The sequence below is a fragment of the Perkinsus marinus genome, assembly GCF_000006405.1.
Source record: "Perkinsus marinus ATCC 50983 genomic scaffold scf_1104296931384, whole genome shotgun sequence".
Taxonomy (NCBI): Eukaryota; Perkinsozoa; order Perkinsida; family Perkinsidae; genus Perkinsus; species Perkinsus marinus.
In genome coordinates this window covers 790,783-808,253 of record NW_003215766.1, presented here as the reverse complement: position 1 = coordinate 808,253, position 17,471 = coordinate 790,783, and the positions used below count along the sequence as shown (strand labels likewise).

At 48.8% G+C, this 17,471-nt stretch overlaps 4 protein-coding genes and 33 non-coding genes across 37 annotated transcripts; 2 read left to right on the top strand and 35 right to left on the bottom strand.

The window, feature by feature from the left end:
- Positions 1-319: 319 nt before the first annotated feature.
- On the top strand, positions 320-2,611 carry Pmar_PMAR005396 (conserved hypothetical protein; the record flags this gene model as incomplete). The annotated part of the gene is made up of 14 exons (XM_002786610.1): positions 320-410; positions 454-613; positions 666-824; positions 869-976; positions 1,023-1,102; positions 1,151-1,268; positions 1,443-1,510; positions 1,589-1,664; positions 1,711-1,765; positions 1,819-1,896; positions 1,943-2,020; positions 2,086-2,208; positions 2,283-2,357; positions 2,420-2,611. The coding sequence occupies 14 exons, from the start codon at positions 320-322 to the stop codon at positions 2,609-2,611; spliced, it is 1,461 nt and encodes a 486-aa protein (XP_002786656.1).
- Positions 2,612-3,507: 896 nt separating this feature from the next.
- Pmar_PMAR005395 lies at positions 3,508-3,589 on the bottom strand. Its single transcript has one exon. It is a non-coding gene; the product is annotated as a tRNA-Leu (tRNA).
- A 112-nt stretch (positions 3,590-3,701) lies between these two features.
- Pmar_PMAR005394 lies at positions 3,702-3,783 on the bottom strand. The gene has a single exon. It is a non-coding gene; the product is annotated as a tRNA-Phe (tRNA).
- A 485-nt stretch (positions 3,784-4,268) lies between these two features.
- On the bottom strand, positions 4,269-4,350 carry Pmar_PMAR005393. The gene has a single exon. It is a non-coding gene; the product is annotated as a tRNA-Leu (tRNA).
- Positions 4,351-4,860: 510 nt separating this feature from the next.
- Positions 4,861-7,235, top strand: Pmar_PMAR005392 (Serine carboxypeptidase, putative; the record flags this gene model as incomplete). Its single annotated transcript, XM_002786609.1, has 15 exons — positions 4,861-4,951; positions 4,995-5,154; positions 5,206-5,364; positions 5,409-5,516; positions 5,563-5,642; positions 5,691-5,808; positions 5,860-5,913; positions 5,983-6,050; positions 6,129-6,204; positions 6,251-6,305; positions 6,359-6,436; positions 6,483-6,560; positions 6,626-6,748; positions 6,823-6,897; positions 6,960-7,235. 15 exons carry the CDS (start codon positions 4,861-4,863, stop codon positions 7,149-7,151), a joined length of 1,515 nt encoding a protein of 504 aa, XP_002786655.1. The 3' UTR covers positions 7,152-7,235.
- A 765-nt stretch (positions 7,236-8,000) lies between these two features.
- Pmar_PMAR005391 lies at positions 8,001-8,082 on the bottom strand. Its single transcript has one exon. It is a non-coding gene; the product is annotated as a tRNA-Leu (tRNA).
- A 112-nt stretch (positions 8,083-8,194) lies between these two features.
- Pmar_PMAR005390 lies at positions 8,195-8,276 on the bottom strand. The gene has a single exon. It is a non-coding gene; the product is annotated as a tRNA-Leu (tRNA).
- Positions 8,277-8,380: 104 nt separating this feature from the next.
- Pmar_PMAR005389 lies at positions 8,381-8,462 on the bottom strand. The gene has a single exon. It is a non-coding gene; the product is annotated as a tRNA-Leu (tRNA).
- A 112-nt stretch (positions 8,463-8,574) lies between these two features.
- Positions 8,575-8,656, bottom strand: Pmar_PMAR005388. The gene has a single exon. It is a non-coding gene; the product is annotated as a tRNA-Leu (tRNA).
- Positions 8,657-8,768: 112 nt separating this feature from the next.
- Pmar_PMAR005387 lies at positions 8,769-8,850 on the bottom strand. The gene has a single exon. It is a non-coding gene; the product is annotated as a tRNA-Leu (tRNA).
- A 112-nt stretch (positions 8,851-8,962) lies between these two features.
- Positions 8,963-9,044, bottom strand: Pmar_PMAR005386. The gene has a single exon. It is a non-coding gene; the product is annotated as a tRNA-Leu (tRNA).
- Positions 9,045-9,156: 112 nt separating this feature from the next.
- Pmar_PMAR005385 lies at positions 9,157-9,238 on the bottom strand. The gene has a single exon. It is a non-coding gene; the product is annotated as a tRNA-Leu (tRNA).
- A 112-nt stretch (positions 9,239-9,350) lies between these two features.
- Pmar_PMAR005384 lies at positions 9,351-9,432 on the bottom strand. The gene has a single exon. It is a non-coding gene; the product is annotated as a tRNA-Leu (tRNA).
- A 112-nt stretch (positions 9,433-9,544) lies between these two features.
- Positions 9,545-9,626, bottom strand: Pmar_PMAR005383. The gene has a single exon. It is a non-coding gene; the product is annotated as a tRNA-Leu (tRNA).
- A 104-nt stretch (positions 9,627-9,730) lies between these two features.
- Pmar_PMAR005382 lies at positions 9,731-9,812 on the bottom strand. Its single transcript has one exon. It is a non-coding gene; the product is annotated as a tRNA-Leu (tRNA).
- A 112-nt stretch (positions 9,813-9,924) lies between these two features.
- Positions 9,925-10,006, bottom strand: Pmar_PMAR005381. The gene has a single exon. It is a non-coding gene; the product is annotated as a tRNA-Leu (tRNA).
- A 112-nt stretch (positions 10,007-10,118) lies between these two features.
- Positions 10,119-10,200, bottom strand: Pmar_PMAR005380. The gene has a single exon. It is a non-coding gene; the product is annotated as a tRNA-Leu (tRNA).
- A 112-nt stretch (positions 10,201-10,312) lies between these two features.
- On the bottom strand, positions 10,313-10,394 carry Pmar_PMAR005379. The gene has a single exon. It is a non-coding gene; the product is annotated as a tRNA-Leu (tRNA).
- A 112-nt stretch (positions 10,395-10,506) lies between these two features.
- Positions 10,507-10,588, bottom strand: Pmar_PMAR005378. The gene has a single exon. It is a non-coding gene; the product is annotated as a tRNA-Leu (tRNA).
- A 112-nt stretch (positions 10,589-10,700) lies between these two features.
- On the bottom strand, positions 10,701-10,782 carry Pmar_PMAR005377. Its single transcript has one exon. It is a non-coding gene; the product is annotated as a tRNA-Leu (tRNA).
- A 112-nt stretch (positions 10,783-10,894) lies between these two features.
- On the bottom strand, positions 10,895-10,976 carry Pmar_PMAR005376. The gene has a single exon. It is a non-coding gene; the product is annotated as a tRNA-Leu (tRNA).
- Positions 10,977-11,080: 104 nt separating this feature from the next.
- Pmar_PMAR005375 lies at positions 11,081-11,162 on the bottom strand. Its single transcript has one exon. It is a non-coding gene; the product is annotated as a tRNA-Leu (tRNA).
- Positions 11,163-11,274: 112 nt separating this feature from the next.
- Pmar_PMAR005374 lies at positions 11,275-11,356 on the bottom strand. Its single transcript has one exon. It is a non-coding gene; the product is annotated as a tRNA-Leu (tRNA).
- A 112-nt stretch (positions 11,357-11,468) lies between these two features.
- On the bottom strand, positions 11,469-11,550 carry Pmar_PMAR005373. The gene has a single exon. It is a non-coding gene; the product is annotated as a tRNA-Leu (tRNA).
- A 112-nt stretch (positions 11,551-11,662) lies between these two features.
- Positions 11,663-11,744, bottom strand: Pmar_PMAR005372. Its single transcript has one exon. It is a non-coding gene; the product is annotated as a tRNA-Leu (tRNA).
- A 112-nt stretch (positions 11,745-11,856) lies between these two features.
- Pmar_PMAR005371 lies at positions 11,857-11,938 on the bottom strand. The gene has a single exon. It is a non-coding gene; the product is annotated as a tRNA-Leu (tRNA).
- Positions 11,939-12,050: 112 nt separating this feature from the next.
- Pmar_PMAR005370 lies at positions 12,051-12,132 on the bottom strand. The gene has a single exon. It is a non-coding gene; the product is annotated as a tRNA-Leu (tRNA).
- Positions 12,133-12,244: 112 nt separating this feature from the next.
- Pmar_PMAR005369 lies at positions 12,245-12,326 on the bottom strand. The gene has a single exon. It is a non-coding gene; the product is annotated as a tRNA-Leu (tRNA).
- Positions 12,327-12,438: 112 nt separating this feature from the next.
- Pmar_PMAR005368 lies at positions 12,439-12,520 on the bottom strand. Its single transcript has one exon. It is a non-coding gene; the product is annotated as a tRNA-Leu (tRNA).
- A 112-nt stretch (positions 12,521-12,632) lies between these two features.
- On the bottom strand, positions 12,633-12,714 carry Pmar_PMAR005367. The gene has a single exon. It is a non-coding gene; the product is annotated as a tRNA-Leu (tRNA).
- Positions 12,715-12,826: 112 nt separating this feature from the next.
- Positions 12,827-12,908, bottom strand: Pmar_PMAR005366. The gene has a single exon. It is a non-coding gene; the product is annotated as a tRNA-Leu (tRNA).
- A 112-nt stretch (positions 12,909-13,020) lies between these two features.
- Pmar_PMAR005365 lies at positions 13,021-13,102 on the bottom strand. Its single transcript has one exon. It is a non-coding gene; the product is annotated as a tRNA-Leu (tRNA).
- A 112-nt stretch (positions 13,103-13,214) lies between these two features.
- On the bottom strand, positions 13,215-13,296 carry Pmar_PMAR005364. The gene has a single exon. It is a non-coding gene; the product is annotated as a tRNA-Leu (tRNA).
- Positions 13,297-13,408: 112 nt separating this feature from the next.
- Positions 13,409-13,490, bottom strand: Pmar_PMAR005363. The gene has a single exon. It is a non-coding gene; the product is annotated as a tRNA-Leu (tRNA).
- A 112-nt stretch (positions 13,491-13,602) lies between these two features.
- On the bottom strand, positions 13,603-13,684 carry Pmar_PMAR005362. The gene has a single exon. It is a non-coding gene; the product is annotated as a tRNA-Leu (tRNA).
- Positions 13,685-14,077: 393 nt separating this feature from the next.
- Positions 14,078-15,924, bottom strand: Pmar_PMAR005361 (hypothetical protein; the record flags this gene model as incomplete). Its single annotated transcript, XM_002786608.1, has 8 exons — positions 14,078-14,607; positions 14,662-14,866; positions 14,920-14,980; positions 15,055-15,157; positions 15,216-15,333; positions 15,380-15,511; positions 15,555-15,680; positions 15,730-15,924. 8 exons carry the CDS (start codon positions 15,922-15,924, stop codon positions 14,078-14,080), a joined length of 1,470 nt encoding a protein of 489 aa, XP_002786654.1.
- Positions 15,925-16,065: 141 nt separating this feature from the next.
- Positions 16,066-17,092, bottom strand: Pmar_PMAR005360 (ribosomal protein L23, putative; the record flags this gene model as incomplete). The annotated part of the gene is made up of 7 exons (XM_002786607.1): positions 16,066-16,196; positions 16,268-16,377; positions 16,418-16,495; positions 16,549-16,670; positions 16,719-16,823; positions 16,869-16,967; positions 17,018-17,092. 7 exons carry the CDS (start codon positions 17,090-17,092, stop codon positions 16,066-16,068), a joined length of 720 nt encoding a protein of 239 aa, XP_002786653.1.
- Between the last annotated feature and the right edge of the window lie 379 nt (positions 17,093-17,471).

The window sequence follows — 17,471 nt, the reverse complement described above, 5'->3', positions numbered from 1 at the left end:
ATTAAGACGGCGAGTGTAACTAATCGTAATTTATTGGGGATCATGAAGACCCGGGTATCGAACCCCATGCCTTCCACTCGTTGGTTGGGTGCTCTACCATTTCCCGTGTTTCGGTTTGCTTGGATAGCCAATAGATGTATAGATTCGCAAGTCTCCAGGGCTTGTCGGATTGCGCTGTCGCTGCGACAGTGTCGCACTCTTCATGTGATCAAATCATGTTGTTCCCGAGCCGGGACTCGTCGTGAATATGCGTACCGCTCTACGGCAGGGTATTTGCTTCCTCGGTCGACAGTCTTGAGACTTAATCTGATTCGGCAACATGATCGGCATCATCGTTCTGATTGTAGTCCTGTTGGCCGACTACATCTCGATGGGACAGTTGGTCATAGACAGCTCGAAGCTCACTGAAGGTGGGACTGAGTTGGCACTAGTCGCCATGACCCACCGCTTTAGATGCTCTCTTTCATCCGGAAAGCGAGTTGGCCGAACCACTAGCAGCCGCTACTTTGTTCGAGCCTAAGCTGACGGTCACTTCGATGAGGCAGAAGGACGGCCTCTGCGACCCCTCAGTGGCTCAGTTCGCAGGCTATTTCGAAGCCCGCCCTAAAAAAAGGTGAGGAAGTTAACCACGGGTAATCAAACATAGTCTTAAAGTATACTGTTAGTTACTTCTTCTGGTTCTTCGAGTCCCGTAGTGATCCTGAGAATGATCCGACGGTCATGTGGCTAACGGGAGGTCCCGGATGCAGTAGCCAGCTGGCCTTGCTAGGAGAGAACGGCCCATGCTCGGTCAACAAGGAGGGCACGGGGACGATTCCCAACGAGTAACGTTTGGTGTTGAGCGGCATCTATCACAAGCAGCTGTCAGTTATTCGTGGAATAATCGATCTAATATCTTCTGGGTAGATCAGCCACCGGGAACAGGATTCAGCAAGGGCTCATACGATCATGATGAAGATGGTGTTGCCGAAGATATGTGAGGAAATTCTCGGCTTGCCCTTCCTGGTGAGTCTGCGACCCAGGTATTGGTTCTTGGTCCATTTGTTCACCAAACATCCTGAGTACAACAGAAAATTCTACATAGCAGGAGAATCCTATGCTGGTGAGAACTGGCATGGCACTCAGAACATTGATGGTTGACAATGTGCAGGACATTTTATCCCAGCTATATCACACAAGATCTTCCTCGAAAACAGGAAGGCCAACGGGTTCACTATTAAGTTGGATGGTGTGGCTATAGGCAACGGTATGACCAATCCTGAAGAACAGTGAGCTGCTGTGCCTCGCGATGTGCTTGCCCATAAAGGAGCGCAGCACAGATACAAGTGGTATCCTCTGATGGCATACAACAGCACTACCGCACCAAGCCGGGTGTCCGAGAAAGAGTAGTTGATGCGTGCTCATCTCAGATTACTATGATCTTTGCTGATTGGTATGTCCAGATATGAAGAAATGATGGCGGCTGTTCCCGGCTGTGTTGAAGCTATTCGTAAATGCAATAAGGATGGAAGTGAGTTCTCCCGTATGAACTAACTTATACCATCCTTGATGATCATACGGTAATAGCCGATGATCGTGTTATGTGTAGGTTTCGCTTGTACCAAGGCCTTCCTCCAATGTAACCGCGCACTGTTCAGTCCATATCAGGAGAAGGGTCTCAACCCGTGAGTTCGTAGGGTTGGTCTTTGCCAGGCATGTAGGCACCTACAGGTACGACATGCGTCAGAAGTGCGAACACCCGCCGCTTTGCTACGACTTTTCGCATGTGAGTTGAGCGGCGGCAGACGCAGCAGGTTGTTGATTGATTTCCTGGTATAGATTGACAAGTTCTTGAATAATAAGAAAGTCCAAGAGGAACTCGGTGTTAATACCAAGTGGCAGGAGTGCAACACTCTGGTGATCACCGCCAGCGTGTCACCAACATGTGAGCCCCCCTATCCAGGTTAACATCCTGTTCAACTGGGACTTTATGCACAATTTCCATCAACTGCTCAGCGATCAAATAGAGAGTGGCACACGTGTAATAGGCTTTCTATCTACGCTGGATGGATGGTCGTCTATACAAGGAGTAAGCTTCTTGTGCAGGTGCTGATCTATGTCGGTGATGTTGATTATATTTGTAATTGGATCGGTAACAAGAAGTGGGCATTGAATTTGGAGTGGCAAGGTCAAGAACAATTCAACAAGCAGGAGGATCGGGATTATAAGGTATCGTCAGGAGCGGCTCGAGACAGCAATTCAGCGTCGTGACAGTAGAACAGCAGTAACATTATTGAGTTCAGAATGCATCCGGCAAAGTTGCGGGGAAAGTACGCAGTGTTACTTTGGACAATGGGGGGCAGTTCTCGTTCATGCAGGTAGGACTCGTTCAGATAACCTTTTCTGCCCGAATAGATATGCTGATGTCCTTCATTTTCAGATTAGAGAGGCTGGGCATATGGTGCCGATGGACCAGCCGGCGGTATCTCTCCGTATGCTCAACGACTTCCTCGATGACAAGCTACCTACCCAACATCTTGGCTCCTCTCCCCAGATTCCCTTGTTCGAAGCCATTGAGAGGCAATATGTCGATACAGATGATCAACCGCTTGTAATAGACGTTGTACTCTAGTGGAACTTTGGACATCACTTGACCAGATAAGTGTGTCTCATCCAATATTAGATCTCATTGGCGTGTCTCACCTTTTTGCCTATGGCCTCCGGATTCGTTCCGGTAGGGGTTCTGTGATCTGATTTTTTACATGTGATTCTTGAGTTCTATATAAACTGGTTGGCTCTGAAGTTCAGTCTCTGAGAGTCTGGACAGACGCGAAACGACTTCGAACTGACGATATGAGTTTTAGTGAGCTCCGCATTGTGGAGGGATCTCGGGATTTAGTGTGCAGTCTTCGCCGGATCGGACCCTCGGAGGACCTCTGAGGCATATCCTGTGCTGACCTAGGTAAATCGAGTATGTTTGCCCGGAGCTGTGTAAGGACTTGAGATATTGACTGAGAATTCCGAGACGAAAACGAGAGTTCGAAGGATGGCATACCACGGTGGGATTCTCATCCTCCCGCGGTTTGCATGAGCGAACTCAGAACGGGAGCGCTCGCATACGAGTTGAACATCAAACGTAGTCCGTATTCACTATTCATCCTTTGCCAGAGCTTCAGTTTGTCCTGCTGTATGTTCCGGCGGAAACGATGGGCTCCACAAGCGAGATTCTCAACTACACGAGTCGTGTGGATTGCTCGACTTTGAAAGATGCGTAGGGCTCATACAATGGGAACTAAAAAGAGTGGATATTTCACCGCCAGTAACCCTGAGAAAGTGCTGAGGAGTTCGAAGCCAGGTAGGTCTGGTCTAATGGTTTTAAAGTACACCTGCTTAATAACTCGGGAAAATACCTCTCCTGTTTCATCCAGGATAATCTGCTCTTCTCCTAGATGCATTCGTTCCTGAGTAAGCGGACGTAAGGGGTGGATGGATGAATTGTTAAAGCTCAAATGAAATGATACATTAGTCTGAGTGCTGTGGGGTTCGAACCCACGCGGACCGTGTCCAGTGGATCTTAAGTCCACCCCCTTAACCACTCGGGCAAACACTCTCTCCATTAGATATAGAGAAACCTGCTCTTCTCCTAGATGCATTCGTTCCTGAGTAAGCGGACGTAAGGGATGGATGGATTGTTGAAGTTCAAATGAAATGATACATTGGTCTGAGTGCTGTGGGGTTCGAACCTACACGGACCGTGCCCAGGGGATTTTTAGTCCACCCCCTTAACCATTCGGGCAAACACTCCGTTCCATATTCTCAGGGAAATCTGCTTTTCGAACCCACGCGGACCGTGTCTAGTGGATCTTAAGTCCACCCCCTTAACCACTTGGGCAAGCACTCTTTATATTATATTCAGAGAAACCTGCTCTTCTCCTAGATGCATTTGTCTCTGAGTAGGCGGACAGAGTGGATGGATGGATTATTGGAGGAATCGGATCCGTTGCCGGCCATATAGGGAACGCAAGGGTAGCCGATGGATCAAACTCGAACTATCTTGAATACGGATAAGTCTAGACTAGAGAAATGAAATGATAAGACCAATAGTCTAGTTCACTTGACTACAACGAAGGCCATGCACGCATGCTCATGTTCCTGGCTGGAACAAGGCGACGCACAATGCGTGGCGCACAACTGCTTGTCTACGAATAGACAGTCAGGGAAAATCAGGAGCCCTCATCATCGACTCCTACAACAGATTGTTAAAGTGCATATGAAGTGATACTCCAGCCTGAGTGCTGTGGGGTTCGAACCCACGCGGACCGTGTCCAGTGGATCTTAAGTCCACCCCCTTAACCACTCGGGCAAACACTCTCTCTATTATAATTAGAGAAACCCGCAAGAGCTCCGGCTCAGGTCAAGGTGATCAGAGCACTCCTCGAGAATAGTCTTCGATATTCTAACTGTTGCATTGCAGATGTAATACCTTTTCATCACTATGAGAGAGTGCTTGAGAGCAGTGGATAGATTAGCCCATATTGAAAAGTGGGATTAAGACAGCGAGTGTAACTAATCGCGATTCATTGATGATCATGGAAGAGTCTTCCAGGAAGACCCGGGTATCGAACCCCGTGCCTTCCACTCCTTGGTTGGGTGCTCTACCATTTCCCGTGTTTCGGTTTGTTTGGAGAGCCGATAGAAGTATAGACTCGCAAGTCCCCAGAGCTTGTCGGATTGCGCTGTCGCTGCGACAGTGTCGCACTCTTCATGTGATCAAATCATGTTGTTCCTGAGCCGGGACTCGTCGTGAATATGCGTACCGCTCTACGGCAGAGTATTTGCTTCCTCGGTCGACAGTCTTGAGACTTAATCTGACTCGGCAACATGATCGGCATCATCGTTCTGATTGTAGTCCTGTTGGCTGACTACCCCTCGATGGGACAGTTGGTCATAGACAGCTCGAAGCTCACTGAAGGTGGGACTGAGTTGACACTAGTCGCCATGACCCACCGCTTTAGATGCTCTCTTTCATCCGGAAAGCGAGTTGGCGGAACCACTAGCAGCCGCTACTTTGTTCGAGCCTAAGCTGACGGTCACTTCGATGAGGCAGAAGGACGGCCTCTGCGACCCCTCAGTGGCTCAGTTCGCAGGCTATTTCGAAGCCCGCCCTAAAAAAAGGTGAGGAAGTTACCACGGGTAATTAAACATAGTCTTAAAGTATACTGTTAGTTACTTCTTCTGGTTCTTCGAGTCCCGTAGCGATCCTGAGAACGACCCGACGGTCATGTGGCTAACGGGAGGTCCCGGATGCAGTAGCCAGCTGGCCTTGCTAGGAGAGAACGGTCCATGCTCAGTCAACAAGGAGGGCACGGGAACGATTCCCAACGAGTAACGTTTGGTGTTGAGCAGCATCTATCATAAGGAGCTGTCAGTTATTCGTGGAATAATCGATCTAATATCTTCTGGGTAGATCAGCCACCGGGAACAGGATTCAGCAAGGGCTCATACGATCATGATGAAGATGGTGTTGCCGAAGATATGTGAGTAAATTCTCGCCTTGCCCTTCCTGGTGAGTCTGCGACCCAGGTATTGGTTCTTGGTCCAGTTGTTCACCAAACACCCTGAGTACAACAGGAAATTCTACATAGCAGGAGAATCCTATGCTGGTGAGAACTAGCAGGGCACTCAGAACATTGATAGTTGACAATGTGCAGGACATTTTATCCCAGCTATATCACACAAGATCTTCCTCGAGAACAAGAAGGCCAACGGGTTCACTATTAAGTTGGATGGTGTGGCTATAGGCAACGGTATGACCAATCCTGAAGAACAGTGAGTTACTGTGCCTCGCGATGTGCTGACCCATTAAGGAGCGCAGCACAGATACAAGTGGTATCCTCTGATGGCATACAACAGCACTACCGCACCAAGCCGGGTGTCCGAGAAAGAGTAGTTGATGCGTGCTCATCTCAGATTACTATGATATTTTCTGATTGGTATGTCCAGATATGAAGAAATGATGGCGGCTGTTCCCGGCTGTGTTGAAGCTATTCGTAAATGCAATAAGGATGGAAGTGAGTTTTCCCGTATGAACTAACTTATACCATCATTGATGATTATACGGTAATAGTCGATGATCGTGTTATGTGTAGGTTTCGCTTGCACCAAGGCCTTCCTCCAATGTAACCGCGCACTGTTCAGTCCATATCAGGAGAAGGGTCTCAACCCGTGAGTTCGTAGGGTTGGTCTTTGCCAGGCATGTAGGCACCTACAGGTACGACATGCGTCAGAAGTGCGAACACCCGCCGCTTTGCTACGACTTTTCGCATGTGAGTTGAGCGGCGGCAGACGCAGCAGGTTGTTGATTGATTTCCTGGTATAGATTGACAAGTTCTTGAATGATAAGAAAGTCCAAGAGGAACTCGGTGTTAATACCAAGTGGCAGGAGTGCAACACTCTGGTGATCACCGCCAGCGTGTCACCAACATGTGAGCCCCCCTATCCAGGTTAACATCCTGTTCAACTGGGACTTCATGCACAATTTCCATCAACTGCTCAGCGATCAAATAGAGAGTGGCACACGTGTAATAGGCTTTCTATCTACGCTGGATGGGTGGTCGTCTATACAAGGAGTAAGCTTCTTGTGCAGGTGCTGATCTATGTCGGTGATGTTGATTATAGTTGTAATTGGATCGGTAACAAGAAGTGGGCACTGAATTTGGAGTGGCAAGGTCAAGAACAATTCAACAAGCAGGAGGATCGGGATTATAAGGTATCGTCAGGAGCGGCTCGAGCAAGCAATTCAGCGTCGTGACAGTAGAACAACAGTAACATTATTGAGTTCAGAATACATCCGGCAAAGTTGCGGGGAAAGTACGCAGTGTTACTTTGGACAATGGGGGGCAGTTCTCGTTCATGCAGGTAGGACTCGTTCAGATAACCTTTTCTGCCCGAATAGATATGCTGATATCCTTTATTTTCAGATTAGAGAGGCCGGGCATATGGTGCCGATGGACCAGCCGGCGGTATCTCTCCGTATGCTCAACGACTTCCTCGATAACAAGCTACCTACCCAACATCTTGGCTCCTCTCCCCAGGTTCCCTTGTTCGAAGCCATTGATAGGCAATATGTCGATACAGATGATCAACCGCTTGTAATAGACATTGTACTCTAGTGAAACTTTGGACATCACTTGTCTCACCTTCTTGCCTATGGCCTCCGGATTCGTTCCGGTAGGGGTTCTGTGATCTGATTTTTTACATGTGATTCTTGAGTTCTATATAAACTGGTTGGCTCTGAAGTTCAGTCTCTGAGAGTCTGAACAGACGCGAAACGACTTCGAACTGACGATATGAGTTTTACTGAGCTCCGCACTGTGGAGGGATCTCGGGATTTAGTGTGCAATCTTCGCCGGATCGGACCCTCGGAGGACCTCTGAGGCATATCCTGTGCTGACCTAGGTAAATCGAGTATGTTTGCTCGGAGCTGTGTAAGGACTTGAGATATTGACTGAGAATTCCGAGACGAAAACGGGAGTTCGAAGGATGGCATACCACGGTGGGATTCTCATCCTCCCGCGGTTTGCATGAGCGAACTCAGAACGGGAGCGCTCGCATACGAGTTGAACATTAAACGTAGTCCGTATTCACTATTCATCCTTTGCCAGGGCTTCAGTTTGATCTGCTGTATGTTCCGGCGGAAACGATGGGCTCCACAAGCGAGATTCTCAACTACACGAGTCGTGTGGATTGCTTGACTTTGAAAGATGCATAGGGCTCATACAATAGGAACTACAAGAGAGTGGATATTTTACCGCCAGTAACCCTGAGAAAGTGCTGAGGAGTTCGAAGCCAGGTAGGTCTGGTCTAATGGTTTTAAAGTACATTTGCTTAATAACTCGGGAAAATACCTCTCCTGTTTCATCCAGGATAATCTGCTCTTCTCCTAGATGCATTCGTTCCTGAGTAAGCGGACGGAAGGGGTAGATGAATTGTTAAAGCTCAAATGAAATGATACATTAGTTTGAGTGCTGTGGGGTTCGAACCCACGCGGACCGTGTCCAGTGGATCTTAAGTCCACCCCCTTAACCACTCGGGCAAACACTCTCTCCATTAGATATAGAGAAACCTGCTCTTCTCCTAGATGCATTCCTTCCTGAGTAAGCGGACGTAAGGGGTGGATGAATTGTTAAAGCTCAAATGAAATGATACATTAGTCTGAGTGCTGTGGGGTTCGAACCCACGCGGACCGTGTCCAGTGAATCTTAAGTCCACCCCCTTAACCACTCGGGCAAACACTCTCTCCATTAGATATAGAGAAACCTGCTCTTCTCCTAGATGCATTCGTTCGCAGACGGAGTGGATGGATGATTTGTTAAAGCTCAAATGAAATGATACACTAATCTGAGTGCTGTGGGGTTCGAACCCACGCGGACCGTGTCCAGTGGATCTTAAGTCCACCCCCTTAACCACTCGGGCAAACACTCTCTCTATTATAACTAGAGGAACCTGCTTTTCTCCTAGATGCATTCGTTCCTGAGTAGGCGGACGAAGTGGATGGATGGATTGTTAAAGTGCATATAACATGATACATTAGTCTGAGTGCTGTGGGGTTCGAACCCACGCGGACCGTTTCCAGTGGATCTTAAGTCCACCCCCTTAACCACTCGGGCAAACACTCTCTCTATTATAACTAGAGAAACCTGCTTTTCTCCTAGATGCGTTCGTTCCTGAGTAGGCGGACGAAGTGGATGGATGGATTGTTAAAGTGCATATAACATGATACATTAGTCTGAGTGCTATGGGGTTCGAACCCACGCGGACCGTGTCCAGTGGATCTTAAGTCCACCCCCTTAACCACTCGGGCAAACACTCTCTCTATTATAACTAGAGAAACCTGCTTTTCTCCTAGATGCGTTCGTTCTTGAGTAGGCGGACGAAGTGGATGGATGGATTGTTAAAGTGCATATAACATGATACATTAGTCTGAGTGCTGTGGGGTTCGAACCCACGCGGACCGTGTCCAGTGGATCTTAAGTCCACCCCCTTAACCACTCGGGCAAACACTCTCTCTACTATAACTAGAGGAACCTGCTTTTCTCCTAGATGCATTCGTTCCTGAGTAGGCGGACGAAGTGGATGGATGGATTGTTAAAGTGCATATAACATGATACATTAGTCTGAGTGCTGTGGGGTTCGAACCCACGTGGACCGTGTCCAGTGGATCTTAAGTCCACCCCCTTAACCACTCGGGCAAACACTCTCTCTATTATAACTAGAGAAACCTGCTTTTCTCCTAGATGCGTTCGTTCCTGAGTAGGCGGACGAAGTGGATGGATGGATTGTTAAAGTGCATATAACATGATACATTAGTCTGAGTGCTGTGGGGTTCGAACCCACGCGGACCGTGTCCAGTGGATCTTAAGTCCACCCCCTTAACCACTCGGGCAAACACTCTCTCTATTAGATATAGAGAAACCTGCTCTTCTCCTAGATGCATTCCTTCCTGAGTAAGCGGACGTAAGGGGTGGATGAATTGTTAAAGCTCAAATGAAATGATACATTAGTCTGAGTGCTGTGGGGTTTGAACCCACACGGACCGAGTCCAGTGGATCTTAAGTCCACCCCCTTAACCACTCGGGCAAACACTCTCTCCATTAGATATAGAGAAACCTGCTCTTCTCCTAGATGCATTCGTTCCCAGACGGAGTGGATGGATGATTTGTTAAAGCTCAAATGAAATGATACACTAATCTGAGTGCTATGGGGTTCGAACCCACGCGGACCGTGTCCAGTGAATCTTAAGTCCACCCCCTTAACCACTCGGGCAAACACTCGCTCTCTTATAATTAGAGAAACCTGCTTTTCTCCTAGATGCGTTCGTTCCCGAGTAAGCGGACGTAAGGGGTGGATGAATTGTTAAAGCTCAAATGAAATGTTACACTAGTCTGAGTGCTGTGGGGTTCGGACCCACGCGGACCGAGTCCAGTGGATCTTAAGTCCACCCCCTTAACCACTCGGGCAAACACTCTCTCCATAAGATATAGAGCAACTTGCTCTTCTCCTAGATGCATTCGTTCCTGAGTAAGCGGACGGAGTGGATGAATGAATTGTTAAAGCTCAAATGAAATGATACATTAATCTGAGTGCTGTGGGGTTCGAACCCACGCGGACCGTGTCCAGTGGATCTTAATTCCACCCCCTTAACCACTCGGGCAAACACTCTCTCCATTAGATATAGAGAAACCTGCTTTTCTCCTAGATACATTCGTTCCTGAGTAAGCGGACGTAAGGGATGGATGAATTGTTAAAGCTCAAATGAAATGATACATTATTCTGAGTGCTGTGGGGTTCGAACCCACGCGGACCGCGTCCAGTGGATCTTAAGTCTACCCCCTTAACCACTCGGGCAAACACTCTCTCTATTATAACGAGAGGAACCTGCTTTTCTCCTAGATGCATTCGTTCCTGAGTAGGCGGACGAAGTGGATGGATGGATTGTTAAAGTGCATATGACATGATACATCAGTCTGAGTGCTGTGGGGTTCGAACCCACGCGGACCGTGTCCAGTGGATCTTAAGTCCACCCCCTTAACCACTCGGGCAAACACTCTCTCCATTACATATAGAGAAACCTGCTTTTCTCCTAGATGCGTTCGTTCCCGAGTAAGCGGACGTAAGGGGTGGATGAATTGTTAAAGCTCAAATGAAATGTTACCTTAGTCTGAGTGCTGTGGGGTTCGAACCCACGCGGACCGAGTCCAGTGGATCTTAAGTCCACCCCCTTAACCACTCGGGCAAACACTTTCTCCATAAGATATAGAGCAACTTGCTCTTCTCCTAGATGCATTCGTTCCTGAGTAAGCGGACGAAGTGGATGGATGGATTGTTAAAGTGCATATAACATGATACATTAGTCTAAGTGCTGTGGGGTTCGAACCCACGCGGACCGTGTCCAGTGGATCTTAAGTCCACCCCGTTAACCACTCGGGCAAACACTCTCTCCATTAGATATAGAGAAACCTGCTCTTCTCCTAGATGCATTCGTTCGCAGACGGAGTGGATGGATGATTTGTTAAAGCTCAAATGAAATGATACACTAATCTGAGTGCTGTGGGGTTCGAACCCACGCAGACCGTGTCCGGTGGATCTTAAGTCCACCCCCTTAACCACTCGGGCAAACACTCTCTCTATTATAACTAGAGGAACCTGCTTTTCTCCTAGATGCATTCGTTCCTGAGTAGGCGGACGAAGTGGATGGATGGATTGTTAAAGTGCATATGACATGATACATTACTCTGAGTACTGTGGGGTTCGAACCCACGCGGACCGTGTCCAGTGGATCTTAAGTCCACCCCCTTAACCACTCGGGCAAACACTCTCTCCATTACATACAGAGAAACCTGCTTTTCTCCTAGATGCGTTCGTTCCCGAGTAAGCGGACGTAAGGGGTGGATGAATTGTTAAAGCTCAAATAAAATGTTACCTTAGTCTGAGTACTGTGGGGTTCGAACCCACGCGGACCGTGTCCAGTGGATCTTAAGTCCACCCCCTTAACCACTCGGGCAAACACTCTCTCCATTACATACAGAGAAACCTGCTTTTCTCCTAGATGCGTTCGTTCCCGAGTAAGCGGACGTAAGGGGTGGATGAATTGTTAAAGCTCAAATAAAATGTTACCTTAGTCTGAGTGCTGTGGGGTTCGAACCCACGCGGACCGTGTCCAGTGGATCTTAAGTCCACCCCCTTAACCACTCGGGCAAACACTCTCTCCATTAGATATAGAGAAACCTGCTTTTCTCCTAGATGCGTTCGTTCCCGAGTAAGCGGACGTAAGGGGTGGATGAATTGTTAAAGCTCAAATGAAATGTTACCTTAGTCTGAGTGCTGTGGGGTTCGAACCCACGCGGACCGTGTCCAGTGGATCTTAAGTCCACCCCCTTAACCACTCGGGCAAACACTCGCTCTCTTATAATTAGAGAAACCTGCTTTTCTCCTAGATGCGTTCGTTCCCGAGTAAGCGGACGTAAGGGGTGGATGAATTGTTAAAGCTCAAATGAAATGTTACATTAGTCTGAGTGCTGTGGGGTTCGAACCCACGCGGACCGTGTCCAGTGGATCTTAAGTCCACCCCCTTAACCACTCGGGCAAACACTCTCTCTATTATAATTAGAGAAACCTGCTTTTCTCCTAGATACATTCGTTCCTGAGTAAGCGGACGTAAGGGATGGATGAATTGTTAAAGCTCAAATGAAATGATACATTAGTCTGAGTGCTGTGGGGTTCGAACCCACGCGGACCGAGTCCAGTGGATCTTAAGTCCACCCCCTTAACCACTCGGGCAAACACTCTCTCCATAAGATATAGAGCAACTTGCTCTTCTCCTAGATGCATTCGTTCCTGAGTAAGCGGACGGAGTGGATGGATGAATTGTTAAAGCTCAAATGAAATGATACATTAATCTGAGTGCTGTGGGGTTCGAACCCACGCGGACCGTATCCAGTGGATCTTAATTCCACCCCCTTAACCACTCGGGCAAACACTCTCTCCATTAGATATGGAGAAACCTGCTTTTCTCCTAGATACATTCGTTCCTGAGTAAGCGGACGTAAGGGATGGATGAATTGTTAAAGCTCAAATGAAATGATACATTATTCTGAGTGCTGTGGGGTTCGAACCCACGCGGACCGTGTCCAGTGGATCTTGAGTCTACCCCCTTAACCACTCGGGCAAACACTCTCTCCCTTAGATATAGAGAAACCTGCTCTTCTCCTAGATGCATTCGTTCCTGAGTAAGCGGACGGAGTGGATGGATGAATTGTTAAAGCTCAAATGAAATGATGCATTAATCTGAGTGCTGTGGGGTTCGAATCCACGCGGACCGTGTCCAGTGGATCTTAAGTCCACCCCCTTAACCACTCGGGCAAACACTCTCTCTATTAAAACTAGAGAAACCTGCTTTTCTCCTAGATGCATTCGTTTCTGAGTAGGCGGACGAAGTGGATGGATGGATTGTTAAAGTGCATATAACATGATACATTAGTCTGAGTGCTGAGAGGTTCGAACCCACGCGGACCGTGTCCAGGGGATCTTAAGTCAACCGCCTTAACCACTCGGGCAAACACTCTCTCTATTATAATGAGAGAAACCTGCTTTTCTCCTAGATGCATTCGTTCCTGAGTAGGCGGACGAAGTGGATGGATGGATTGTTAAAGTGCATATAACACGATACATTAGTCTGAGTGCTGTGGGGTTCGAACCCACGCGGACCGTGTCCAGTGGATCTTAAGTCCACCCCCTTAACCACTCGGGCAAACACTCTCTCTATTATAATTAGTGAAACCTGCCCTTCTCCTAGATGCATTCGTTCCTGAGTAAGCGGACGGAGTGGATGGATGAATTGTTAAAGCTCAAATGAAATGATACATTAATCTGAGTGCTGTGGGGTTCGAACCCACGCGAACCGTGTCCAGTGGATCTTAAGTCCACCCCCTTAACCACTCGGGCAAACACTCTCTCTATCATAATTAGAGAAACCTGCTTTTCTCCTAGATACATTCGTTCCTGAGTAAGCGGACGTAAGAGATGGATGAATTGTTAAAGCTCAAATGAAATGATACATTAGTCTGAGTGCTGTGGGGCTCGAACCCACGCGGACCGAGGCCAGTGGACCTTAAGTCCACCCCCTTAACCACTCGGGCAAACACTCTCTCAATTATAATAATAGAAACCTGCTCTTCTCCTAGATGCATTTATTTCTGAGTAGGGGGACGGAGTGGATGGATTATTAACGTTCAAATGTAACTATACACTGGTCTGAGTGCTGTGGGGTTTGAACCCACGCGGACCGTATCCAGCAGCTCTTAGGTACACTCCTTTAACTACCCGGGTTAACGCCCCATCCACGTTATTGAGAGAATTCAGTCCCTACCGAGAACATTTGGCCCTCATGCGAGAGTGATTCTATGAACTGTTGAGGCTTCAATGTGATTTGATACGCTAGTGATTGTGTGCTGTGGGGTTTGGTTTTTCGACCCTCGACCGCGGGATAGTTTTTGATGATAGGCCGGTAGACGATGTTGGACCTGTGAATGGGGAGTTCTCACATGGTAGGGGTCTTTATCGTCCATGGGACCATCAGATTAAGCTCACAATAATCCTCACTATCGAGGAGAGAGTATCGATGTTCCGTCTTGTTCATGTTTAGTAGTGTGTCTTGTCGACCATAAATGAACTCATTGTTGGTGAGGTAAATCATAAACCAATTGACTACGAACCAAATACCGCCTATACAAACTGGGACTAGTGCGAAGAAGACGTGAGAATCATCGTCCAATCCTTGGGGATAGTAAGGCGCTGTTGCGGAGGTCAAATAGGGAGTCTCCGCCACCGAACACCACGCAGAAGTGTTTTCGAGCCATCTGAAGGACGAGAGCTGAGCAATGGCGAAAGGCCAGTCCCGAACCTGTTCCAGCCTCGCACACTTGTCATCGTCTAACACCCGACGAGCTGCGATTGCTAATCGCGTGCTCAGAGTGCAGGACACGAAACTGTAAGGTTCGCGCGACATCGACAAAGCAAGCGCTTCCGAGAGGGCATGAACCGCCAACTCGTAAGCCTCGGAACCATTGGCTGGAGGGGAAACGAGTAGCCAGGAGCGATAGCGGCAATGAAGAGTATTCCTACCTGCATCTGCCAGAGTAGAGTAGGCAACGGCTAAGGAGGGATCCTTCAGAGAACCATCGATCTGCTCTAATGTGCCGATCAGTGACTGGAAGCACATCTCCGAGTGCTCCTTCATTGTAGGCGGTTCAATGGAGCCGTCGGAATCGCCTTCCTCACCAGCCAGGGCATACTGCTCAGCCGTCGGTGGGCCCGCCTTCAACGCTTGCTGAGGAGGGAACGTCAGCTCACGTTAACACTACTGGCCAATCCTGAGCTCACCTTGATCTCCCGTACCGCCTGCATGAGAGCAGCTAGCTCCTCAGGGGGCGACATGTCGAACCTGCCGACAGTTGAAAAAGCAGTTCCTCCGTCAAGACGATGGAAAGGAGCCGATTCCGCGGCGATAACTTTTACTTGGGATCGAAAGGCTCGTTGAATCCATGTTGAGAATGAGTAACTCTATTCCGCTCAACCCACGGCATCAACGTGGGGCAGTAATTGTCTAGCAGCTGTGCTCCTGAAGAAAGCAAACTTGACACACTGCTGGACTCGATGACACCGGATAGCAGTCCTACCAGGAGGTATGTCTCTAATCGCTCTCGATGCCAGGAACCCCGCTTTGCCGATATGCGATCGAGTAACATTCGGGATGTAGGAATGGTTGGCCATCGAGAGGAAGGGCCAAAGGCCGACCTGGAGCGGACCAGTGCGGGATGGGAAGCACAGGTGCTGGGCTCACTCGGCTAAAGAGTTTATCGTCCGTCACATCGCGTCTGCCGTTAATGGGGAGAGGCTCTTCCGCCATGTAGTTGTGCGACAGGATGCCCTCAAGATCGAGTTCAGCACTATCCTCAATAGATCCCGAGAAGAGCTGATTGAGCAATTCAGTCGCAGGCGGAGCGATCGAGACCTGCCTTCTGGATAATCTCCTTTTTTGAGGGATCAGCAGCTGCTTTCTGAAGACTACTCAGTAGCTTGTCGTAGGACGTTTCGATAAGGAGAGGTCTCTCGAAGGCGATGAGCGCTCCCACTGGAATCACCTGATAGCCACGGTTCACACAATCATTCCCCAACGGTGCTGTACGGTACGTTATTTGATACATTGTAGAGTCCTCGGCCGCCACCGAAGTCTTCTGTTCTCTTCACACCAACCGAGGGATTGACGTAGAGATCATATGGCCATGGACCCTCCTCACCGCGCGCCAGGCCGACAAGTTCATCATCTGTCGGTGGTGAAGCAGTCGGCTCGAAGCCCAGGAGATCTCGATCGTCCTCGCCCCCCATGGTTGAAGTAAATCTAAGCTGCGTTACAATTTTGAGTACAGTTCAAGAAGAAAGCCTACTGCTTACACTCATTCCCTCGGAAACAACAACATTACAATGTACTTCAGAAACGCCCGCAAGCCATAGACATGTCGAAAAACGTTACAGGCGGAAGAGCGGCTCCTGATCAGGACCTCCCCCTGCTGGCTCCTCAATGTGCACGTCCTCTGAGCCTTTCAGATGGTCATACTGATGTTGGTACGCATATTTCCGTCGTCTTATTTCGGCTAAATCTATCCTCGGGAACGATTGCCTCGGTGTTCCTGATGTATTCCATACCACCCGAGACTCGCGGTACACCTACCGTCCAGCATAGCCTTCTTCGTATTGGTAATGTCCTGATGCGGCAATGTCGTGTCCATGTGTAGTGCCATCTCTTCTCTCTTGGTGATGGTCGGATGACCATGGTCACCTCTACAGAGCCCTACACTGATCCTGCATAACCCAACCCTACCTCAATAGGAGCGGGATGGGCTCTCTCCAAGCGTGCCGATGTCGAGGTTTCCAATCGTTCTTGCGGTCTTGTCCGAACCTGTATACCCCTTCACCGCAAACGCCTATGCAATAGTATGCACCAACCTATACGGTATGTAGTCGTATTGCATGCTCAGCTTGTTCCTATGTATAGCTGGATTGAGGTGTGGTGTCGAGGAGCTCGAGAGCATCTTCACAGTGTTAGGAATGGTCTCTTCGCACGTGACAATCGCCTGACTCTCGAAGACTGCTCATCCCAATGATCATCAGGCAGCTGCTACCTTCTTAAACTGAGCCCCGTTCTTGTAATAGGCCCTTGCTCTGTTCTTCATCACCTTAGGGAAACGAACAACAGTGGTGCAGCGGATGGCCTTGACGCCGTATATCTGGCGGGCTCGATGACCAGCCGAGAGATGTGTTATTCCTCTCACTTTCCGTAGGTATTCCCGTATTTCCAACTTGGTCAGATGAACCGGCACTCGGAATGCTATACGATTCGGCTCGAGGTACATACCCGACCGATGAATGACCTAACCAAAGGTGACCATCTGACTGCCTGCGATGAGAGTGGCGAGTCTACAAAGTTGAACCAAGGGAAGAAGACATTACGGGGAGCCTTGGGAGGCCCGAGGAGCTGCCGAGTAATATAGAACATTCAAATGGACGATGAAACACTACCACCTACGATAACAACTACTGAACACCACACTTGTGAAGTTTCTCTAGAGCACTATCCATGAGAGACGGCCCCGCATGAGGGAGCCTCTGTAACAATGAGGAAGCTGGTAGAGCTATCTACTCACGAGACTCAGGAGAGATCTGAAGAGACAGCCAGTTCCTGAATAGAGTAGGGATATGATCAAAAGAGCCCTGGCCCTACACACTCAGTACCACAGCTCGGCCTTCGGCTGAAGTGCCGACGAGAGCATTCAGGTCCACCAGCCAGTATGAATCCCGAGACCCTGTTCTCTCAGAGCCGAAGATAGCCGTGGACCGAACAGCCAGAGCGACCGACCCCTGCCTTCTCGATAACT